We start from the raw sequence: 25,269 nt of genomic DNA on the forward strand, positions 1-25,269 counted from the left end.
AGTTATCTTCCAAACTGGAAAGAGACTGTCAGCACACAAGTAGAGCCAGGAAGTCTGCTTCAAACCAGCTCTACTGTGGTTCCATAAACTGAACACCCATCTTGGAGTCTATTCTCAAGTTTAATTTAATTTGAATGGAATACAGGTCACAAAATCCAGGAGGACTTCACTATGCAAACAGAAATATATTAACAGCCCAAGATTATATTTACTGTAAATATGCACTAATAATCTAGATATGCTTCTTCAGAACCAGATGCTACTTCTTTGGTGGAATGTTCTGTTGACATTGAAGATCCCACTAACATATTGTAGTAGGAACTTAGCATATTTGAGACTCCAGCTTTATACTTTGGAGACTTCATTGTATGGCCTGTTTCCGTAGTGTAACTCTTAAAATAATAGATTTAAGACGTTCCACAGAGTTGAAACTCCACTTTCTTCCTACAGGAGTTATTGCTCATTTGTAGTTGGTTGTGCATTTATGTTGCATACTAGTCAAAGTTATACTAATTAGTATTCACTCTCACCTTTGATGTTTGTATGCTAATGCTTCCCTTATGCAGAATCACTTATATTCTTAGGTGGATGTGTTCTGTTGACTGGCTAGATAATGTACTGTAACATCAATCTATTGCTTTGTCCCAAAATTTCCAGTTTCCAGTGGTTATGTTCTAGCTCTGAATGTTAAATGAGTTGCATGCAGAGTTTATGTACTGTTCACCATATGTGCAGCCGTTTCTTGTGTTGCTGTCAATGATTTTATTATTTTCCATCTTTACCTCAAGTGTTATGCTCGATGACTAGGTCTGAAAGTGATAATTACTTCTCCACTGCAGAGACAAACTGATTTACATATTTATCAAGGGGAAACTGGATGACTCTGAGCATACCACAGAAACATTTGCATATTTATAAACTGAAATATACAAAAGCTAAAACAAAGATAGGGATGTCTTGGTCTTAGTTTCTAAGCTTGTTTTTATACAAAGGTTTTAGTCAGTGGATATTGTAATCTGATCAATGCATTAAAGAGTTGTTCATCACATGAAATCAACATAGCCATTAAAATGATTGTGAATGATGGTGTGCAAAAACTGTGACATTAAGTTTTGATAAAGTGAAAATCTTAGCCTTTGCGCCTGAACAGATGATGAACTGTGGAATTAAACTGTAGCAGGAAGAAGGTCTGAAGCAATTTACTAGGTAGTGGCTATACAGTTGAACGACACCAACATCTTTTCTGAAAGCAATATAGGCTTCCAAATACTTCTGCATGTAGGGATAATTTGTAGGAGTTTATGCATGATTCAAAGAACTCCTGTCTTGGCACTCATAAAGGTGAACCCCTTCAGCTGACTACTAGTTATAATGCTGGTTAATGATGCTATTCAAAAACAAACATTAGTATCACTATGGAATTTGGAAACAGCAAATAAAATTTAAAAACAGAAAATAAAGGAAACAAACTGTCTTTTCAGCAGAGATGTGATTACTGATGCTTTTTGTCCAAAACAAACATATTTTTAAACACTATTATTTTACAATATTTGTAGCTTGTTTTCAAATGAATAGTCGTATCTTAAAATGCCTAAGTTTTAATGTAGGTGAGAACAGTAGCAGTTTCATGTGGTTCAAACTCCAGAAATTACATTCTACATTAGAGAAGCTGATTCCACTGCCATTCCTGTTGTGCTAGAGAAGTTGAATAGTGGCATGGCACTAGTTTCTTTCTAACAAACAGAGTCAACAGTTTGTACTACTTTCACATGGCTATCACTCCACTGAAACTGAAAAAAATCTTTATAATTTAACATAGCATGAAGCAAGAGTGGAGAGCAGAACGTAGAGAATGATCCGCAGCATATTTTGAAGGAAGCTGTACTTAAATTTTGGAGCATTGATGTACTAATTAAAACAAGGAAAAGTTTAGTGCTGTCCTTAATGTGTTTATATCCTAAAAAATACAAATGAAAGAAAAATGTCCAATGATCTATAGCATTTGTCTGCTAGAAAGTTAACCAGCTATGATGGGATATACATTCTTAGAATGGCAATAGTAGGAGAAACTTGATCTGAAATTCTAGTTGCTAGTTTTAGAAATCATGCAATTTCTTCAGTGTTAGATTGATTTTGTTTTTCAGAAGTGTTATCTTTCCAAATCTGTTCTGTTAAAATCAGAAAAAAACATAAATGAAAGCATCCACAGAGCTTTCAAGTGAATCTTTTTCAATAAAGAATTCTTTTATTGATAACTTCCTACACTGGGGATAGTGTGCTATTGTTTCTTGAATAGAGCTGCAGTTTTCCCAGTGTTTTTGCTTATTTATCCTACAGTTTCATATTCTGGATAATCTCTTTGCATACAAAAAGCATTTTAAAATTCCTGTTACTTCGTGAAACCATCAATGGGATTCAAATGGGATACTAAGACAGCTGAAGCTCTGTTCATGTAATTCAAGAGCACATGACATGTGATACCCTTCCAATAATATTTTATGAGTGAGGCAGTACAGTTTTACCATCCTCTCTTACTAAAATTTCATTTATCTGTTCACCACTCTCATTAAAGAGTGTTGCTCATGTAGTTGCATGTCTGGCACTTTGGGTAGGATTACTCTTACTATGCCTTCGTTACTACGTACGGAGGCATTTAGTTATGTCTTCTTTTTTTAGTCAACAGGTGAAAAAGACTTTTTGCAGTTGCAATTCACCTCTTCCATAAAAAACAAAATTAGATTAGGGGAAATTTCTCCTTGTTCATTAACTGACATTATCTGGGAATTTTTATACATTGATTTTAACTTAATTCTGAAGTCTCTGTGAAATCTCCAGAAATAAGAAGAATTTAGGAGTTAGAGTAAAAAAGAAATAAAATTATTATAAGAAAATAGTAAAAATGTATTTTGCCTGTTTTATAGTATTTACTTCCAAAGTTGATATAAGATTGCATGTGAAAGATATCTGTTCATAGAGATCCACTATACATTCTCTGCATTTTTCTTCTGTATTAGTTACCATTTAGAAATGCTAATAAGTGAAAGAATTGCTTGTGTTAAAAGTAGCCACATCATTCAAATACACTTTAATAGGGATTATATTCTCGTAGCACACACTTTATTGCTTATTTGTAGTTTTCATTCAGTGTTTAAGATGAAAATAGAAATGGAAGTTTTGATTCATTTCTGTGAGTGCATTGTGATTGCCATTTTCTAACAATAGTGTTATTTTAATTACCACTGTTATTCCGTCTGTACTGAAAAATGTTGTTGATAAAATAAATTGTCTTTTTAGCATTTATTGTTTAACCAAAATGTAGCAAATCCTCTTTGTGTTTAAAAATCCAAATGAAGGAAATGGAAGTTTTACCACTGAGTTCAACAAGCTTTGGATGAGAGTTTCTATGTATTATATTGGAGTGGGGTTTTTTCCTGAAAAGAGTAACATTTGAGTGTCAGAATGTTTATTTTTTTCAAGACAATGAAGGTTACTCAATCTTGTTTTAAAAAAAGTTATCACAATGATGACCATTTTATTTATTTGTGATTGTGAGATGTTAGTCGTTGATTCTCTTTCTTTTTTCCCCCCAAGTAATTAGCAAATCAAAATGGCCATTATAGAATAATTACAAATGTCTCTCATCATCACAGATCATTTAATGTGATGTATTGATTGGAATTCTTGTTTTATTTTATATACAGGATGAATTTGAAAACTGTGTAGGTTAAAAAAAAAGTTATTTGTGCATGTCATTGAACAAATATGTCTTTTTGCAATCCTGTTTATTATTATTATTAGTATAATTATTATTATTATTACAGAAACGTAAAATCATAGATTGATACAGGTTGGAAGGGAACTCTGGAGGTCATGTGGCTTAATAGCCATACATAATTACAGAATCACAGAATTGTTATCATAGAATCATAGAATGGTAGGAGTTGGAAGGGACCTTTACTTTTTTATCATCATTGCCGCCTTTCTAGAGGATATTATAACTACTTAGAAAGTACATTCTCCAAAAATCTCAGAACCAATGGGAAATTGCCACTTTCTTTTCTAGCACTAAGTCCACCTGCTGCAGCAAGCAAATGACTTGTCAGATGGATCTGCATGATTTTCTTTCAACCCATCAACTTTCAAATGTCAGCCTTTGTAACAGATTTTCCTTAGCTCTGTTGGGAAATTTCAACTCCCACGAGGTTTTGAAATTAACATAAACAAATTCTCCTACTCTCACATTTCTTCTGTGCTCCTATTTTACAATCAAAATGATCAGGTTTCACTTATTTAACTGCTGATGTTCCTTTATTAATGACCCAGTTATTTGAAGCGATGAGAAATGAAGACAGTCAACCTCTTTGACAAGGCAGTTTTAGAATACTATAACATTAAAAGACAAGTAGAAATAGTAACAATAAAGCAAGGTGACTACTCTTCATCCAGAAAAAAGAACAGAAATGATGATCTTAAAATCATTAAAGAAGGCTCTGTACTTAAAAGTTCTTATACTTTTTTATACAGTAATTGAGCATCCACTGATGAATTAATTCTTAGTGGACAGTTGAGCAAATAAATTAAAAATAAAAATAAATAATAATTCAAAATTTAACAGTATTATATACTTAAATAAAAAGAACAAAGATAAAATGGTTGTAAATTAATAATTATCTTTATATGCTCTGAGATCCGTAAAGGACAAGGTTAACGCTCATTTGTAGGCTGATGTGAAGAAGTATATTCTTATACTTTGTCTGGTTTCTAGGACAAATAATTTTAGTTTCCTAATCAGTATAAAATTCACCGAGTTACAAAGAGCAGTGTCACTCTCGTTCATTTAGAAACACTTTTTAAAGAACTCAGTCTAAATATGTTTGAATGTAATTTATGTGCACTGCAAGGCTCTCCACAGTGCCAAGATAGTGCAAAGAGCCTTTTGTGAAACTGGAACATGAACCCATGGTGCCTTGGAGTTACAGACCATATCCATGTGGTTTGCTCTTTTAAATGTGTGCACATACATGGGGTTTTTTGCCGTGGAAATTTTCAGTTTAGATTACATCTGTGAATATATGATGAGAAATCAGGGACTAATTAGTATATTTGGTAATAAAACTGAGTGTTCTCCAGAGGCCCTCCATATATTCCCTTTTTTTTTTCTTAGAATGTCTTATTCTAACACTCACACTTAGATTTTTTGCCATGCTGCCTTTACAAGTTGCTAGGCAGCAAAGCTTTACCCCCAAATTGTTAGCTATATTTGGCATGCTGAGACTCTTTCAGATATCCTCAGCAGTTTGAATTTGCTTGCTGAGGGGTTACCTTGTTTGAGAGCAACTGCTTCCAAAGGTCACTAGCTCTCTGTGGATCATCCCTTTGCTCTGACAGGCACAAATCTTCTCATTTTATACTTCAAGAAACCCTGCAGCAATAGAACCATGGTCCTGATTGCGCCAAGCTTTGTGCAATTGTCGCCTACTGTGTGCTGCATGGTGCTGCCAATTGCTATGTAGAATAATGTTTATATGGAAAGAGATCTTAAAAAGGCAAAAGAACAAAGGTATTTACATGTGCCAAGGCTAATGAAAAAGCCACCTGAAGACATTAAAGCTGGGACATTTTTGTTTGTTAGTTTGTTTTGTTTATTTTTGGTTTTGTTTTTTGTTTTTTCAGGTCAGATCCTAGATGTGCTGGAGAACTATAATTTGAGTGATAAAACTCTTGTATATTTTACATCTGACCAAGGGGCTCATATTGAAGAAATATCCAGTTCTGGAGAAGTCCATGGGGGATACAATGGCATATTTAAAGGTGAACATTCTCTGATGATTTTGAAAAACTATGTCAGAAGTTATCATCTCCTTGGTTTTGCTCCAAAACTGTAACATACCCTGAGGCCAAGGTCAAAATTCAATTGGTTAATAGTAAACTTCTCATGACGATCATTCTAAATTCAAACATAGCCAGTAAATATAAGGGATTTGCTTGTCAAATAAAGAAGTTCAACCAAAGTACACGCTCAGCCAGAGCTTTGTGGATTGCTTTGTAGTTTTTTAACACTAGCAGCTATGCTCTGACTAGACAGAGATACAGCTTTGGAAGGATGTCAGTTTTTTTTTTTTTAAAAGTAGTATTATAGAACTACAAAATCACATAGTAGTTGAGACTGAAATGCACCTTCCAAGATCTGTAGTCCTAGACCCTGCAGAGCAGGGTCAGCTAGAACATGTTGCTGAGGACTATGTCCAGTCAGATTATGAAAGTCTCCAGTAATGGAGACTCCCCACCCTCTCTAGGCAACTTGCTCCAGTACTGATCACAATGACCATAAAAAGAGCTTTTCCTTATGTTTAAATGGAATTTTCCATTTTTCAATTTCTACCAATTAACTCTTGTCCTGTCAATGGGCACCACTCTGTCCTCTTTACTCAGGTAAATCCACGTATTCATACAGATGGATAAATCCCACGGAGCCTCCTGTACTGCAAACTGAGTAGTCCCAGCTTTCTCAGCCTCTCCTCCTATGTCAAATGCTCCAATTGCTTAATAATTTTGATGTCCCTCCTTTGAACTTACTACAGTATATCGATGTCTCTCATTTACTGGGGAGCTCTGCACTTGGACCCAACACTCCCAATGTATCTCACCAGGACTAAGCAGAGGATAAGGATCACCTCTGTTGACTTGCTGGAATGCAGTCCAGTATGATGTGGGCCTTCCTTGCCACAAGGGCACATCACTGGCTCATGTTCTGGTAGTTGTCCACCAGAATCCCCAGGTCCTTCTCTGCACAGCTGCTTTTCAGACAGTCAGCCCCCAACCTTTGGTGGTTCTAGAGACTATTCCTCTGCAGATATAGGACTTGGTATTTCCCTTTGCTAAACTTTATGATGTTCTTTTTGTCCAATTTCTTCAACCTATCCACATCCCTCTGGATGGTAGTACAATCATCAGTGGATCAGCCACTCCTTGCATAATTTATATCATCTACAAACCTGCAAAACCAAAGAAAGACATATACAGTAAGCAATAATAATAATATAGTAAGATTTTCAAGTGAGGAGACTCCACAGCCTTTAGTCAGTAGGTATCTATCTAATAAGTGACCTGTGTATTTGAAGACAGCTGCAAAGGAAGTGCTATGCAAGCAAAACAAGCAATGTCAGAGTCATGAGGTTACAAACTATTCAGATGGGTCCCCTTGGGCTAACACCAGAATGAAATGTGTCGTAAACATTAGCACATAGGCCTTACATAGTGGTTTCAGTAATTATGGAACCATGTGGTTACATATCTGTAGCTGTAAGCTCAGCCTGAGGTGTTTTAGAAGCTCTAAAAAATATTTGCCTTCTAGAATGCTAGACATAGGATACAGTATAAATCACAAGAAGGAGCAAAATGACAAATACACTGAGGAATATTCCTTCCTGATGAACTTTGAATGGATTTTTTTCTATCAAGCTTAACAAAATTCTATCTTCACACTTACAGAATGGAAAACAATTTGAAATAGATCTTACCCAAATTACTTAAAAACTCTGATTGATAGATTTACTTGAGGGGTGATGGGGTTTCTTGTTTTTAAAATATATTGTGTGGTTTAAAGTTACCATATGTGGGCAAATGTTGTAAAATACTATAGACTAGAAAAGAAACACAAATCTTTTGAGGTCCCTTCCAACCCTAAGATTAATGAAAAAAAAATTTGTATGAGAGACATTCTTAATAAAATAAAATAAATGACTCATACAATCAATTGAATATACTTTTACCATTTAAAAATACAATTCTGTTTTATCTTCCACTCTATCTTCATATCAATCCTCAATTTAACAGGAGTATTATGCATCACTTTCAAAGGACTAAAGTGGAAGTGATCAATTAATTGAATAATTAGCAATTCTCGTACATAAGAATGTATTCATAATAACAGTCATGTACAATGAAAAATGTTAGAGATCTGTACATCTCTGGCAGATTTAGTGAAAACCAGACCTGTGAAGCTCTAAGTATCAGGCATTGATATAACAATATGCCTAAAAATGCAAAAGGATGATCTTTATGCTGCTGGTGCTCATGTGTGCATGCACTAGGAAATTGTTTCATCAGATGAATAGTTTACAAAACTGGAAGATATGCATATCCTTTCTCTCTGTCTCTGCTAATCTTCACTACTTATCCTTTTGTATATGGGTGTTGCATGAATACGAATATCAATTAAGCCACTTAACCCTCTTGTCAGAGCTGGAGCAGCATGCTCAGCAATAATTGGTTCTGTCCTAAAATCAAAAGCTCTCAACAGATTTCCACAATTTGAAGGCACTAATTTGTCTTGATATCCAGCCAAATGAGAACAAATAATAAAATTTAAGAAGAGTTTGGAGAGTTAGACTATTACCACGTCTAAATGCAAAAAGGGGAGACTGAAAGTAGATAGGAAAGCTAAATAGCAAAATACATTAAATAAAAAAAGGGGGAAAAAAATGAAAAAAAAAAAAAGAAAAGGTTTTATTACTCTAGATTCTGACTGTGGAATGGTCACCGTAAATTTGGAGAGCCCTTGAACTAGAAACCAGAGCTAACATAGTGTTTAACTAGTTGCTGTCATACCCAGTCTAGCTTACCTTCTTTTGAAGATATTACATAGTAATATTGAAATGATGGATCAAAACCATGGCCTTTTTCTGAGTTATCAGGATCACAGGAAGATGCAGAAGCTGTGTAGTAAATGAAGTAGATCTCTAAGAATCTCCTCCTCATCCTAAGTAGTATGACCTTGGTTTAAGATGTCCACTCTGACAATTTAGATTCTGCAAAGAGTTTTGTTATTAAGTAATTTTTCATCATATGAAGATGAAATTCCACTTTGAATCTTTTGAAATTCTTAGCATAGCCTAAATCATTTGGCAATGAGCACATTGCTTTATTTTACTTTTTTCAAATGGGACAGTTACAAACTTTGTGAAACACTTCGAAGTTTAATGCAGTTTCCTCATTCATATAAGATAAAGGAAGAAAAAGGTATTATATCTTCCATAGTTTACCCTTGTTTTGTATACTTTTATTGTGGCTATTTCCCTTTCATACCTCATTCAGACAAGAATTGTCTCATCAGTCTCTCAACAATATTAACCATTTAGTTTTCCCTTGTCCCTAAATTCTTATTTTACTCTGTGAACTATTTCTAGTTGTTGAATGTATTATTTTGAAATGATTTGACATGTACAGCCTTTAGGATTTTTTACTTTTTTTTATTTCACATTTTAATTTTACCCATTCCATTCTATAGGATGCCCATTGTCTTTTTATCTTACTAATTACAGATATGCAATAAGCATTAGCCTTTACATACGTCCTTTTTCTTGAGTATGCAGTGATGCTTCTGATAGGAATAACTAAGACTATAGTATCTAGTTCATTTATTTTTCTCTAATGTTCATCATACTGCAAATGTTTTTACAGAGTTTGAACTTGCATCTTGTTTTCTGTTCATCCAGCTTGGTGTGAAGTCCATTATCTTTTCTTCTGAATTCAATCAACCTGTGATTCTTTGTGTCATATGTGAATTTTTCAATTCCACAGCTCAGTGCACTTACAAAATTAAAGTATATATATTAAAATAGCAAGGGATTTAGTACAAAATAACATCAAAGTACCTTACTATTGACTTTTGATGTCACAGGCTTTTTGTTTTATCTCTTTGTTTCCTATGTGTTAGTCAGATTTTGATTCATGACAACCTTTTGTCTCCTAACCCATGATTAATGTTCCAGAAACTTTTCCTGAAGGTTCTTGTCAAAGATTTTTCAAAGTTCAAAATATATACACAGCTACTAAAGCAAAAAATAGTGACTATTTTAATAAGAAATTCTTCCCAAAAACTCAAGACTTTCTTACCCAAACTCCTGTAGGACTCCTGGTTACATACATAATACATTTTTCCTGGCTACTTCGTATTTTGATCAGGAACTGATCAGAGAAATTATCAGTTTCTCTCAGAAACCTAGTAGTTCCTGTAGACCTATTGGGCTTTGAGTCTTTTAGGCCTTCTAGTTCCTTTAGAAACTTCCGGTTCATTACAATTTTTTGTAAAAACATCATTGTTTCTATCTATTTTGCTATTTAGCTCTTTAGTTAGTTCATACCAGATCACTGAATGATTTTTCATATATTGGCACATAAATTGTATCTCATGTACAACTTATAACCTTTATGTTACTTGTAACATATAAGTTATCATGATTTACTACATATAATATATGATTATTTTTCAGATTGAAATATTGAAACTATTGTGTTTAGCTAAATTCTCTGCTTAAACCTTTCTATATTTTTTTCACCTTTTTTTTTTTTTCTCCCAATTCTGCAACATTCCTCTGTTGAAAGATATGGAACTTTAAGGGGGTGTTTTTTGTGTGTGTGTGTGGTATCAAGGATACTTTCACTAACAATTTCTTCAGTGTTTTTCCCTAGCTTTCTCATTAATATGATGTCTGCAATGAGCTCATTACCTCAGCTTTCATTTAAGAACACAAATAAGGTTAGGGTTTTATATACTCTCAATCTCTACTTTAGGGTAAGATGAATAGAATGAAGAAATTAATACTATATTTTCTCATTTGGATAAACAAGCAGTTTAAACTGACTGGTCTAAAAGATGCTATTAATGTTCTTTGATATCCTGAGATATTGAATCTGATTATTCTGTGGTAATTTTTTTTTCACAAAATCACAGAATTGTAGGGGTTGGAAGGGACCTCTAGAGATCATCTAGTCCAAACCCCCTGCCAGAGAAGGTTCACCTTGATCAGATCACACAGGTGGGTTTTTCCCTCGGCAGCCTGGTCCAGTGCTCTTGTCACCTTTACAGTAAAGTGTTTTTTTCCTTATGTTTAAGTGGAACCTTTTGTGTTCCAGCGTTTGTCCATTAGCATTTGTCCCGTCAATTGAGACAACAGAAAAAGTGATGCCTCATCCTCTTGACATACACCTTTTACATACTTGTAAGTGTTAATGAGATCTCCCCTCAGACTTCTCCAGGCTGAACAGTCCCAGTCCCTGCAGACTTTCCTCATAAGAAAGATGCTCTAGTCTCCTGATCATCTTCATGGCCCTGAGCTGGACTCTCTAGAAGTTCCCTGTCCCTACTGAGCTGAGGAGCCCAGAACTGGACACAGGACTCCAGATGAAGCCTCACCGGGACAGAGGAGAGAGGGAGAAGAACCACCCTTGACCTGATGGACACATCCTTCTTGATGCATCCCAGGATGCCGTTGGCCTTCTTGGCCACGAGGGCACATTGCTGGCTCATATTTAGCTTATTATCAATCAGGACTTACAGGTCTCTCTCTGCAGAGTTGCTTTCCAGCAGTTTGACCCCCAGCCTGTATTTGTGCATGGAATTTCTCCTTCCCAGATGCAGGACTCTGCACTTGTCCTTGTTGAACTTCATGAGGTTCCTCTCTGCCCAGCTCTCAAGCTAGTTGAGATCCCGCTGAATGGCAGCACAGCCTGCTGGTGAATCAGCCAGTTTGGTTTTCAAAAATTATGGGAAGTGGCTTAGCAACATCACCAGCCAGCTCCCTCAGCATTCATGGGTGCATCCCATCAGGTCCCATAGATTTGTAGGTATCCAGCTTGCCCAACAGGTCTCTAACCTCATCCTTGTCCACCAAAGGAAATCTTCCATTCTCCAGACTATCCTACTATCCTTCAGGGACTGGACTTCCTGAGGACTGGCCTTAGCAGAGAAGATTGAGGCAAAGAAGTTGTTCTGCCTTCTCTGTATCCTCCATCACCAGGACACCCTCTTTATTCATCAGCGGGTTCATATCCTCCCTAATCTTCCTTTTGCTGTTGATGTATTTGAACAAGCCTTTCCTATTTTCCCTTACCTCCTTTGCCAGGTTTAGTTTCAAAACGGCTTTGACTGTCTTTGTTTCATCCCTGCATACTCCAGCAAGAGAAAGTCCTTCATTCTCCAGACTATCCTACTGTCCTCCAGGGACTGGGCTTCCTGAGGGCTGGCCTTGGCAGCAGTAGTTCTGCCTTCTCTTCTTCATCCATCACCAGGACACTCTCTTGTTCAGCAGCAGGCTCACATTGTCATTCAGTGTATTATAAAAGGTGTCTGTCCTATTAGACGCTTTATAGCAGTAAACCTAGAAGGCATCAAAAAATTTTTCTCCACACTTTTTCTGATTTCTTGAAGCTGTTAATAAACCTTTTTGTGTCTGTAAAGCAGAGAGAAATAAATCTGACCGTTACTTTGGACCCAGGAACTATGCTATTCCATATTTACTGCTATCAGTTGGAGTTTCACTTTTGACTCTAATGAGAGCAGGAATTGACTTTTTTTTTTTTCCTTTTCTTTTCCACATGTACTGTGTTTTTATTTTCTCTCTGAATTGATCCAGATTTTTAAATAATAAACCCCTTTTGTAATTTCGACTGAAACACAAAATGCCCTGAGAGACCTTTTCATTTGATTGGAAGAAAGGTCAAGACACCAAAATGGGCCATGTCGTATTACATTCAACTGTACAAGAACAGCTCAGATTAGAAATATAAAAAAGCAGTACATGAAGCAGAGTATAAATAAGTAAAATAAAGAGTGAACTTACCATAAAAGAATTTTATAAAGTAAACAATAGTAACCACTTTTGATATTTGTAGCAAAAAGTCCACTACAGATAGGTAGAATATTAAATTTCTTTGTATTTTTATGTGATTCAAGAGATTAAATAAGTTTTGGAAGTTTTGGACTTTTAGAAGAATGTAAGAAAGAAAGAAAGGGTAGTATGGTTATAATCCAAATGATATAAGAAAGTTATTTTAAATAGTTTTCACCTTTCATCAATCAAAATATGAAGTGGTATACTACAGAGTTTCCCTTTATATATCATCCTTCGCAGAAGCTCTATTCCCAGAGTTAGGTAATAGCAGTCAATTTAAACCAGAGGGAGAAAAAAATAAATTGATTCTTTTAGCTAAGATTTGAACTTACGTTCAAATGGAAATTTGACATCATATTGTGGATAGCTGCAGATAGTTTCTCTGTGCTTTGCCTGCTCCTGCAGATTTTTCAATAGAAGGGAATACAGGGTATTGTTTGATATAACACTGAAAGGTGAAACTACTCAAAAAGCATAGATAGGTAGGCATGAAAATACAGCTTGGGGTGATTCATGCTGTTTTAAAAATGTTTTTAGAAGAAATTAAGAGAACAAAAATAATATGTAGATGGGCTACCTGGAGTTTACCAGGCATGCAGACTACTAGGTCGGTGCCTTTTCTATTTTAAGTCCAAGCAAAACCAAAAACTAATGAATCAGATCCTGAAATAACAAGATATTTTATTTTTAAGTAATGAAGGTTTGTGGATTTTTAATATTCCTTCTAATATTTTAGCTATTTGGATATTTACTTCATGTTTCAAGTATTAGTAGTGAAATCTTGATTTATGTTTTAAGAAAAAAAGAATGCAGATAGCTTGAACAATCTTTAATAGCTAGAGTTGTAAAGACAATGTATATCAAGGGACTTGTAATCATCTAGTGGCATTAAGCAACTCTAGCAATGTCATGAAACACTGGTTTAATAAAGATGAACACCACATAGGCATAGATAACAGAAGACAGTCTTCCACAATGACCTATAATTCTTGTCCTGATTCCCTGCAATTCCTAACCTCTAGAGATATAAAAAAATATGCTCCATTTAGTCTTTTGAAGGGAAAACAGCAGTCACTTCTTCATAGACATAAGTGAGGAGATAGCCCTGGTGTGGAGTCTATTTTTCTTTTTGTACCTCACAACAGGGAGGCATAATTTGACGAGTTCTCCCTTTGTGCTCGGGTAATATACAAGTTCTCTGTCCTGTGCAGAAGTGAGTCAATAAAATTTTACCATGAACCTAGGAGCTGTGAATGTGATCCAATATATAGGTTTTAAGAATTGCAACATGTGTGGGAGAATGGGATTTACCACTTTCCTTGAAATTGCTCTGTCTTAAAAGTACATAGGAGGCAATAGGAAAACAAGAATTTATTTAAACAATCCAATCTAGCTAGCACCGTTAGTAGGTTCAGACAAGAATACAGAAATAAAAGGAACCTCACACTTAAAGCTACCTATGGAACTGATCAGCTCTTAGAGTTTTCTGTCTATCTGTCCATACTGTCAAACCAACAGGCTACTGTCATCTGCACACAGAACTAAGATCTGGCTTATCAAGTAACTCATCTCCCCATTATAACTGTTCACTGAAAATATCTTAATTTGAGAATAACTGTAACTTTGTGTTCTTATACTTTTTTTTTTTTTTAATTTGGGTTTAACTACTCTCACTCGACAGGACCTTCTGTGAACCATAGGTCAGTTAGGATATTAAAATCCCTGCCAGGTAACACATAACCCTCACCAAACTTTTACAATCCAGATGACTGTTATACAGGGATAGAATCATCTTCTCTACAGAAGATGCACAGTATCAACCCAACCATAATAATACCCAATCAGCATACTGTTGGGTAAACATTAGATGATGAATGTTTTAAACCTCATCAAATAACACCTTTATAAACTTAAAACAATGTTTTCTTTAAATTTGTGTTTTGAAAATATTATTTTTTACAAGATTGTAAACAAAAATAATTAATGTATCTCATTTCTGAGTTGTAGAGCAGGTAGCCATGCACTTTAGCATGAGAATAGGATTACATTTGGCTCAGTGGCAAGAATAAATTTTTAAGAGTTCTCTAAAAGACAGTCTTGTTGAGATCTGAACTGTCATGGTTTGGTGCAGCTAGCACAGCAGCACCACGACAGTCTCTCGCTCAGTGCCCCGATTGACCCCCACCCTTGTTAGGATGGCGGAGGCCCCAGCAAAATGGGAGTAAAAAGATAAGCAAGATTGTTGTGTATTAAGACAAGGGCAGAGAGGCCTTGCTGCCAATTACAGTTCCGGGCAAAATAGACTCCAGTGCTTGACTTAGAGAGGAAAGTAGGAAAGTTTATTCTACAAGAAACAGAACGGGATAAAAGCAAAAAGGGAGTAGGATGATAAGAAAATTACGACCAGCACTTTAAGATCTCCCTCCCCCATCCCTCCTTTCTTCCCAGGCCCAGCTCACTGCTCCCGATATCTCTACCTCCTCCCCACTCAATGGCTCAGGGGGGCAGGGAGTGGGGGATGTGATCAGTCTCTCACAGATGGGCTCTACTGCTTCTCTCTTCTCAGATGAGGACTACTCCTGGCATTCTTCCCCTGCTCCAACACGGGGTTCCTCCCCTGGAACACAGTCCTTAACAAATTTCTCTGGTGTGAGTTCTTCCCAGCAGCTGCAGCTTCTGCTGATACAGGTTCCCTCACACGGGACGTAGTCCTTGGTCAATATCTCAGGCGTGGATTCTTTGCCACGGTTGCAGTTTCTGCAGTTACAGGGTCCTTCTCTTGGGACAAGGCCTCTTCTGGGCACAAATTGAATGAGCTGCTTTGTCATGGGTTCCTTCCCACAGTTACAGCTGTAGATATCAGGTCCCTTTCTCGGGACACAGCCTGCTCTGGCCATAGTGATAAAGGGCCCCTCCTTCGGGACACGGCCTCTTCCGGCCATGGTTTTAAAGAAGAAAATCACTGCCCCTGGCTCAGGGTCTGCAGTGAAGTGATTGGGTCCCCAACAGGGGACAGCCTCCTCCGGCCATAGTCAATGTCCCTGGCTTGGGGCCTTTAATGAAGTGAATCGCTGCCCCTGGTCCGGGGCCAGCTTTAGCAACATGAGTCTCTGCCCCTGATACTGGGTCGTTATCAAAATGAGTCTCTACCACTGATGCAGGGTCTTTAAAGAAATGAAAATAAATCTCAGCTTCACCAGTTCTCTCCATAGAATGCAGGGGAGTCTCTGCTACAGCACACCTCCTCCTCTCTTTCATCACGGACCTTGGAGTCCGCATGGTTGTTTCTCTCACTGTTCCTACTCCTTGCACCACCACCAGCCAGAAGAAGAAGGGACAGAAGAAGAAGGAAGAAGATGGAGGAAGAAAACAGTCTTCTGACTTCTTAAAAAGTGATCGTGGAGGTGTCTAATTGGCTCAGCCCCAGAAGTGGATCTGGCTCAGAGCAGGGGAGAGTTTTGAGGAACTACTTACAAGACCCATCTTTACAGCCCCTTCCCCCTTACCAGAAAAGGCTATCATGTTAAACCATGACATGAACTTGGCCTACTTTCCAAAACCAACACTTGACACCAAAGATATGAACATCTCTGTGGTGTTTTGAAGGTCTAAGAGGCTGAGGAAACTGAACTATTGAAATACTCTATTGTAATATTTTGGAGGTTTGTGTTTTGTTTTGTTTTGTTCTAGTTTTGACTTGAAAAATTGAAATAGAGAAAAAATCAGCTTACTGTAGTTTTTATGAGCCAATTGTTTGATTCAGTTAATGTCACAGGTTCAACACACATACATTTCAGACATTTGTAGTGTATAAAACATCTCAATTAGTTGTGAATACCTGACCCAGACTGTACTTAACAATATCTAAACCCCATCTGTTTACCAGAGATATTTTTTTCCAAGTGATATTATAATTTCAAAGAACAACCTGAAATGCTGTACATAGTCACACGACTGTGCAAGACATTAATAATAGTATTCGATATAGCTCTTCATACAGAATTGTATCAATCATATATTAAGTAATGGTAGAAATATCATAGAATAAAAAATTTGCCTTTTTGTGAAGATACTGAGAGGACTAGACAGTGATGGATACTATAGATACAAAGGAAACAGCTGCAATGTAATGTTGAATACAATTAGTTGATAGTGCATTTGATGTGACTTTGTTGGTTTAGAAGTCAAAAGGGTCTTCACAGCATCCTGAGATCTGCCATCACTGTAGCAAATTCCTTCCTAATGCATTAAACTATCTAAAGTCATTAACATAAAATATCACATAGCTTCTCTGAGTTCAAACCTCAAAGATCTAGGCATACCTCTGTCTTTCATTCATGGGTTTTGGTCATCTTCATAGTGTAGCACACTATCTAGAACGAGTTCTGTGTGAAAACTCCTGCAAGATTCCATATCTCCTACAGCTGCTATTTAATTTTGTTTGTAAACTAAATACATTTTATGAGCTCTGTCTAACCTATATTAGTGGATTCGCTGTGAGAAAGGTAAGGATGGTAAGTGGAAATTATAAACCTAGCAAATTTTAGATAAGATAAATACATGTAATGAAAAGTTTCTAGCTGGACAAAATATTTAATATTTGGAAATTAAATCTTGGGGGAAGGGGGTGTCTTTTCTAAAAATTAATTGATTTCTCAGCAAACAAAACTTTAACTTTGCAGGTGGAAAATCAATGAACTGGGAAGGAGGTATTCGTGTGCCGGGGATTCTCCGTTGGCCTGGAGTGATACAAGCCAGTGCCTATATTGATGAGCCAACAAGTAACATGGATATATTTCCAACCATAGTTAAACTTGCCAAGGCACAGTTACCCTCTGACAGGTATGCTCTGTAGTTATCTCTGTTTCCCTGTCCAAAAAATGTCTCATGAGTATTTTATAGATTCTGGGGATTGAACACAAACCCTTACATTTTAAAAGCACTTTTTTTTGGTCATTAATTCCAGTAGTATGTTGTCTCTTTTCATAGTGACATACTGATATATTTTTCAGAAATATTATATGTAAATACAGTTTAACTTGCAGAGGAAGCACCAGGCAGCAAGCAGATAAGAGAATACCACCAAGGGCAAGATATTGTCAAATCAGGCCTAGAATTATTTACTAAAAGCAAAAATGAATGTATCAAAAAAGACTTTGTTCTGCATGAGTGACTGTGGTAGAAAAAGGAACTACAAGTGTGAATTAATTTAAACTGAATGAGCTCAACCTTGACTTGGTTAGTATAACGAAATTCATCAAAATGCCAGCTAGGCTTTTGTCACAGATTTTACTACCAAGTTAGTGAAAATAATCCCATACAGTTTTGCAGTTGATGAGAAAACCCACTGGACTTCTATAATTCCTAAGGTGCTTTATTGATGCTCCTATATCCCCGTGCTTTATTTTGTCTGAGACACTCAGTTTCAGCAGCAAAGTGCCTCTGCTTAATCTCTGTTGCCATCCAAATATAGGAAGTGGATAAGCCTACTGATATGCATACACTTTGAACACATCTATCATACATAAACAAATTTTGAGCACAAAGCATCCAGAATCCACGTAGGGAAGACTAGCTGTGAGCAGAGACACTGCTAACGTTGATTCACTGGGAACTTGAAGGGAATGGCAGGGCAGGACATGTGTAAGATGAAAAATCAGTCATTCTGGTCCTGAGAGATCTCCTACAAGCACTAACTCTGTTGAACCTAAGCTGTTCATGTTGTTCTTAATGCAGGCAGATCTTAAAGCATTTTGTTGTCATATGCTGGAGTGAAGACTAATCACCAAAGTTTTATTTTGATCTCTTTGATAGAAATCCCAATAGACCTGTGTAACTTCCACTTACAAGCAACTTGCATGTTACTCCACTCTGATGGTTCTGTGTAGATTAGATACCTCAGATATAGATGCCTCAGATGTAAATTAGATTACCTCTCCGTGGTAGGTCATGGATTAGCTGGAAGCATTTTATTGGTCCAGCATCTGAGTTCCTATCACTCCACTGAATTCTTCCTGAGAAATAAGAGAAAAGACTACAGTTAGGATTCAGTCACTGGGAAGGAGTAGATTAAAAAGGAAAGGAGGATGTGCTTCTAGTTAAAGAAGAAAAAGAAGTGATCAGAAATAAGAGTCTTGTATCTCTCTGAAACCAGCAGCTGTGCAAATGCAAGAGTACTGGAGACACCATTTTCTCCATCAACAGGCTGTAGAACAGAAAGCATACGATAGATATGCATCTGTCCTACTCTCAGCTTGATGATGAGCAAGCCTGCAGGGGTGAGACAAGAATGCATTAACACAGCCAAGAAAACACTGCAAATTGAAAGTGAGAAAGACTAATTCAACAGACACCTACAGACAGGGATGTACCTGGAAAGCAAAGTTATCGGACAATATAATTTTAGGAATTCTGGAGGGTTTTCTGCCCACTCATCCCTTGGAAACAATAAAACAAAGAAAGATGCTGTTGCATACTTCTGCATGCTGTTGTCAAGAATTTCATACTCATACATAGCTCTTGACTTAAAAAAGAAGGAAAAAAAAGATAAAAATGTGTCAAGGAAACAACCATTCCTAATGGCAAAATACAAAATTAATGTTTTCTTAAATAATGTAAAAATCAAATGGGAAGAGCACCTGAAGATTTTTTCTTTGAATTGACCAACTGGAAGTGGCCATTCAGATTTAATTTTTTGAGTGCTGGAAATGCAGAATTAAAATAGCTTCTCAGTAAAGTGAATTTTGGGTTATTCATTTGATTTTGAACTTCTTTCTTAGAATTATTGATGGACATGATCTGATGCCCTTACTTCAAGGAAAAGTTACCCGATCCAAGCATGAATTTCTCTTCCATTACTGTAATGCATACTTAAATGCAGTGCGCTGGCATCCAGGAAACAGTAAGTAAACTTAACTGTTGAAATTTTAAATAATTAATATCATTTTAATGCAGCTTGAAAAGAAACAGGAAAAAGTATTGGGATATAGTAACAAATACATTGTTTAAAATATGTAGCCCTTTTCTTTTAGTTTTACTCTTTTTTTTCCCTAGAACACCTATTCAACATTTTCCTGTTTTACATGAGTTTGTTGCTATGCATTAATATTACATAACAATATAGTACTGACATCTATGGTACTGTGGTTTAAATCTAGCTAGGAACGAAGCAGGACACAGCCACTCTCTCAGTCCTTCTCCCTTATCCCCCATAGTGGGATGGGGAGGAGAAAAGATAACCAAGGGCCTTGTGGATTGAGAAAAGAGAAGGGAGAGTTTTCTCACCAGTTATGATTCCAGGCAAAACAGACTCAACTGTTTGACTTAGGCAAGAAAATGAGAACAGTTTAATACACCACTAACTAGAAAAAAACCAAATAAAACACAAAAAAAAAGATCATGGTGATGAGAAAAATGCAACCAGTCCTTTAATGCCTGCTTCCCCCCACCCCTCCCTTCTTTCATGGCTCAGATCCCTGCTCCTGATATCTCTACCTCCTCCCTCTCAGTAGCACAGCAGGGCAGGGAATTGGATTTGTAGTCAGTCCCTCACAGATGGCCTCTTCACTCCCTCCTCCTCAGAGAAGAATTTCTCACATTCTTCCCCTGCTCCAAGAGAGGATCGCTCTCACAGGATACAGTGCCTAACAAACCTCTCTGGTGTGAGTCCTTCTCAAGGGCTGCAGCTCCTCACAAACTCCTCCAGCACGGGTTTCCTCCATGACAGTACAACTCCAGGTACATTCTGCTCCAATGCTACCTCCTCACAGAGTCACGGCCCGCCCCTCCAGGCACAACCACTCCCTCTGCCATGGGGCCCTCCACCAGCTTGCTGTCAGATCGCAGCTCCACCATTGCCATCCATTGGTGTCAGGGGTACAGCTGCTGTCTCATCACAGGATGCAGGAATATCTCTGCAGTGGCATACCTCCTGCACTCTTTCCTCACTGACCTTGAGGTCTGCGTGGTCTCTTGTCTCCCATCCCACTCCTTCTACCTCCTCCTCCAGCTGCAGATTTGCCCTTTATAAGTAGTTATAGCAGGGATACCCAAATGGCCTGGCCTTGGCCAAAGGTGGGTCTGACTTAGAGCTGGAGGAAGTTGTGACCAACTTCTTACAGGAGCCACTACTGCAGCCCCTCCCCTTTACAAAAAATGGCTCCACACAAACCAATTATGTGATATCTGAAACCATTTAAAAAAAAAAACAAACAACTTTCCTAAGAGAGAGTCTGTACTGCAGAATGAATTAGTCAAGGTTAACTGTTAAACCTTCCTAAAAATGTACAGAAAATAGGATGGCTTGCTGAGTGACAGCACAATTATGATGTCAGCCTGGCGATTTTTGTTATTGGGATAGCAAAGTATAGAAGAATCATGAAGTCAAAGTCATAATTATCCAATAAATTAATAGAATATTGTAGAGTCCCTTTTCATGCCTTTCATCAACAATATAATTCCACTTTGCAGGTCAAGGAAAAAAAACCATTTCCCACTGATTTGCCCCTTTTAACTAACAACTCACTGTTTCTGTTAACAACATCCACATCAACCAAAGCATTTTTCCCTTTCTATCAAAATCTCTGCTAAATGAAGTCGTCTCATCTCAGTTGACACTAAAAAGTGATGACTTGTCTTACAGCTTCAAAATGATGATCCAAGACAAGCTTTGGTGTAGCATTTTTTGGCCTAAGTACTTGCTTAACTGTTAATGTGCAAACTTAATATAAGTTAGAAACATTGTTTTCTCTCTCTTCTGTAGGCTGACTCTCTACCCATCTTGGACTTTAAACTAGGAAAACAAAAAATATTAAATATAACATATATTTAACACTACTTTGCCTATATGTCTTGCATATGATAAATAATCACAAGGAAGAACCAAGCGTTCAGAAGATACACTCATTCAGTACCATTTTGTATCTGAGGTTGGATGAGCTTCTGCTGTGTCTTGACAAGGAGGGAAGTAGACAAAGCTCCAGGCAGGCAGAGAAGCTTTGTTTCTCAATTGTAGACCTTTGCAAAATTAAGTGCTCCTTGTCTGAGGAAAGGGTCAGGTTTTTTATTCTCTGAATGGAAGTTTAATTGGAAATGAAGAGGAGTAGTGATGAGGGACTTGTCTATTGTATTTACTTGAGAGTCAACTATGTAGATTGTGATTGTCCCTTTATCCTTTTTCCAAGGCAATCAAAAGAGAAAGCCCACTTAGAACCTGACAATAACTTTTTTGAAATACTGGTCTGACTGGCAACTAAGCACCACACAGCTGTTTTCTCACTCCTTCCTGGTGGGATGGTAGAGAGAATCAAAAGAGTGAAAGTGGGAAAACCCATGGGTTAAGATAAAGACAGTTTAATAGGCAAAGCATACATGCACGCAAAGCAAAACAAGGAATTCCTTCCCATGGGCAGGCAGATGTTCAGCCATCTCCAAGAAAACAGGGCTTTATCATGCTTAACAGTGACTTGGGAAGACAAACTCCAAATGTTCCCCCCTTCTGTTTTCTTCCCCCAGCTTTATATGCAGAGCTTTATACACCATAAGCTATGGGATATCCTTCTGGTCAGTTCAGGTCAACTGTCCCAGCCATGTCCTTTCCCAACGTCTTGTGCACCGCCAGCCCATGCGCTAGTGGAGTGGGGTAGAGAGGAGAAGCAGAAAAGGCTTTGAGGCTGTGCAAGCACTGCTCAGCAATAACCAAAATATCTGTATTATCAGCAGTTTTCAGCACAAATCCAAAACATAGCACCATACTAGCTACTGTGACAAAAATTAATTCTATTCCAGCCAAAAAACAGCACAAAGGAATTTTGGTAAGCCTGCAAGCCTACGGTGTAGTGTGATACAATATATCTGGCAATATTTCTCTCAACTCTCTTTTATACTAGTTCCCTGGAAGTGTTGAACACCTTCGTCTTTCTTACTTGTCCAATCTCAGATCTTCAAAAACTGTTTTTCTGTGTAGACAATACAATCATATTTGTGAAGATATTTGTTGCAGTCAACTAAAGGTTTGCTCCTCTTTATCTCTGTCCCATGTGTTATTGTTGCACAGAGATAAGTATACTTGCATTACAGCTCTACACCCCTGATGCTGTCTGCATTGCTGTGCGTACTCATGTGGAAAAACAAGTACGGTTGTTTTTTCTTCTAATATCTCAGTAGCTCTATACGATGCAACTGATAAATTCAAAGTGTATTATATTGTTATTTTTCTAGCCTCCCACCACAGCTTGCTCTTTACAGCTAATCTCAGAGTCCATCCACAGTCACTGTTTCTGCTACTATTAAGTAATATTTTAATATATCAAAAAGAACACAAGTGTAGCAGAAATATAATGCAATGCTTCTTTTTTTTTTTCCTTTAAGAGAAGCAATTATTTTAAACATTTAATTCAAAACATTTGCAGAGCTTTCTCCTAGCAGCAAAGAACTAAATTAGAAGTATCCCATAGCAACAATTCATTTCCTATATTTAGGAATACATCCTAAGAAAATGAATGATGCCATGTTCATTAAAGACCGACTAGAAAGCTGGAGAATTGTATAACTTTCACTTAACCTCATCATACTATTATCAGTTACAAGGCTGTAAGTTTTCAGGGTTTGAGTATAGACTGATCACCATTCCTAACCCTACATGTATTCCATCTCATTCCTCCATGACCACACACATTTTCTACTATGCAGAAATGACTGTAGGATCTCTCATCTTTTAGTTGCATCTTGCCAATGACTACAGTCAGATGAATAGCACTTAATTCACAGAGAATGTCCAAAAGCAGTTACTTGATATTCTAAAGGACAGTCTCAAAGAGGTGGTACTCCTTATGTAAGTAAAATCAGGACATTCTTGAAGAAACTGTCATCAAGGAACAATTCCCTCTTTCTGTGTATTGTAAATGATCTTTTGGGCCAGGAAAGTCTTGTGTTCTTCATCTGTGTTAACCATATAGTTTACTAAATTGACTTCAGCTACTTTGGAATTGGGCAAATGCATACTATCTGCAAATTATTGCTCTGTGTATGGGCCAAATGCTGACCAGCTCTACCTCCCACTAATCCTGAGGCTTATTGAAAGAAATTGTTATAGTGTGAAATGAACAACCTCACCATTTTTAGCATCTTCTGGACTGCTCTGGTGATGGATCCTTATTAGAAAGCACCAATTGTCTAACTAGTCTGAGCTAGGGTTGGAAGGGACCTTTAAAGATCATCTAGTCCAACGCCACTGCCAGAGCAGGACCACCTAGAGTAGGTCACATAGGAAGTTCTTCAGGTGTGCTTTAAATGTCTCCAGAGAAGGAGACTCAACAACCCACCTGAGCAGCCTGTTCCAGGGCTCTTTCACCCTCACAGTGAAGAAGTTTTTCCTTACGTTTCTTTGAAATCTCTTATGTTCCAGCTTGTTCCTGTTGCTCCTTGTCCTATCATTGGGTATCACTGAGAAGTGTCCTCCTGACACTTGCTTTTTATGTATTTATAAACATTAATGAGGTCACCCCACAGTCTCCTCTTCTCCAAGCTAAAGAGCCCAAATTATTCCTATTATTTTCCTAGACACTCAAAGTGTAGGGTTAACTACACTGTAGTATAACTTTATCTTTCACCTTGATAGACTTCTATTATGCTTCAACCCAAGAAACTTTTTTTTTGTTTAATTTTTGACTCTTAGGCTGTATATATGAAACAGGTAAATTTGTGATATGTTAAATTTATAGTACTTGCACACCTTTACCTTGCTCGCAAGCGTATAGATTCTGACTTCAGCAGATATGTTTCTCACATCGTTCAGGGAAGGCCAGAAGCTTCAGAGTGAACAATTACCAATTTATATTTTTATATTTAGAGGCTAAACATTCCTCATAACCAAATCAATATACTTTGTCATTAAGACATATTAGGTTAGTTATTGCATTCACTATATACTTTCCCCTTCATCAGCCCCTTTGAAGGAGCATTTAAGAGGATATGTTCTGCACAACACTTTTCTCAACCAACATTTCAAAATTTAAGCCTTATCCTTTCTAGAGAGACATTCTACTTTTCTTTCTTAGGCACAGAAAACAAGCTTACACCATTCTTTTTACATTACTCTGATTCGTTTACATTTGTACCTGATGCTAAAAAATATTTCCTGTTATTCTTCACATTCTTAATTAAAAAAGGAACAAAATATCAAGCGCTTTTCTTTATTTGTGATTCCTGTCTTGCTCTCACAGACTTGTGTGCAGATGCTTGCTATCAGTGCTTTGGAAACAGACAAGAGATAGAATCTTAGTCCTTGAAGGATGATTTCCTGCTATTTTAAAACCATGTAAATATGTGTAATTGAAGTGATCTGTTAAAAATACACAGAAGACATGCTAAAACAGTATCAGCAAAGTACTGTGATTTCTCATTTTCATCTTATTTTCCACAGCTTCCTGGTATAACATACAAGTATAAAGCCCTTTGGAAAACAAAAAACCCAAACCTTTTCATTCTGTCTAGTAAAGTGCCATTATTAAGGGTTTTAAATCATTAAGCATTTACATTTAAAACAAAGCAGGTATAGGATCTGCCTTTACCTTCTTGAGATGAGTCACCTGAAGTT

The 25,269-nt window shown here is 37.0% G+C and overlaps 1 protein-coding gene across 1 annotated transcript in view; it reads left to right on the plus strand.

The window, feature by feature from the left end:
- The window catches only part of STS (steroid sulfatase), a 94,140-nt gene that overhangs the window by 43,058 nt on the left and 25,813 nt on the right, over nucleotides 1-25,269 (plus strand). The window contains exons 8-10 of the mRNA XM_061999480.1: nucleotides 5,674-5,811; nucleotides 17,357-17,516; nucleotides 19,454-19,575. Coding sequence (XP_061855464.1) covers nucleotides 5,674-5,811; nucleotides 17,357-17,516; nucleotides 19,454-19,575 — 420 coding nt within the window. The remainder of the gene's footprint in view (nucleotides 1-5,673; nucleotides 5,812-17,356; nucleotides 17,517-19,453; nucleotides 19,576-25,269) is intronic.

The sequence above is a fragment of the Colius striatus genome, chromosome 1 (genome assembly GCF_028858725.1).
Source record: "Colius striatus isolate bColStr4 chromosome 1, bColStr4.1.hap1, whole genome shotgun sequence".
Taxonomy (NCBI): Eukaryota; Metazoa; Chordata; class Aves; order Coliiformes; family Coliidae; genus Colius; species Colius striatus.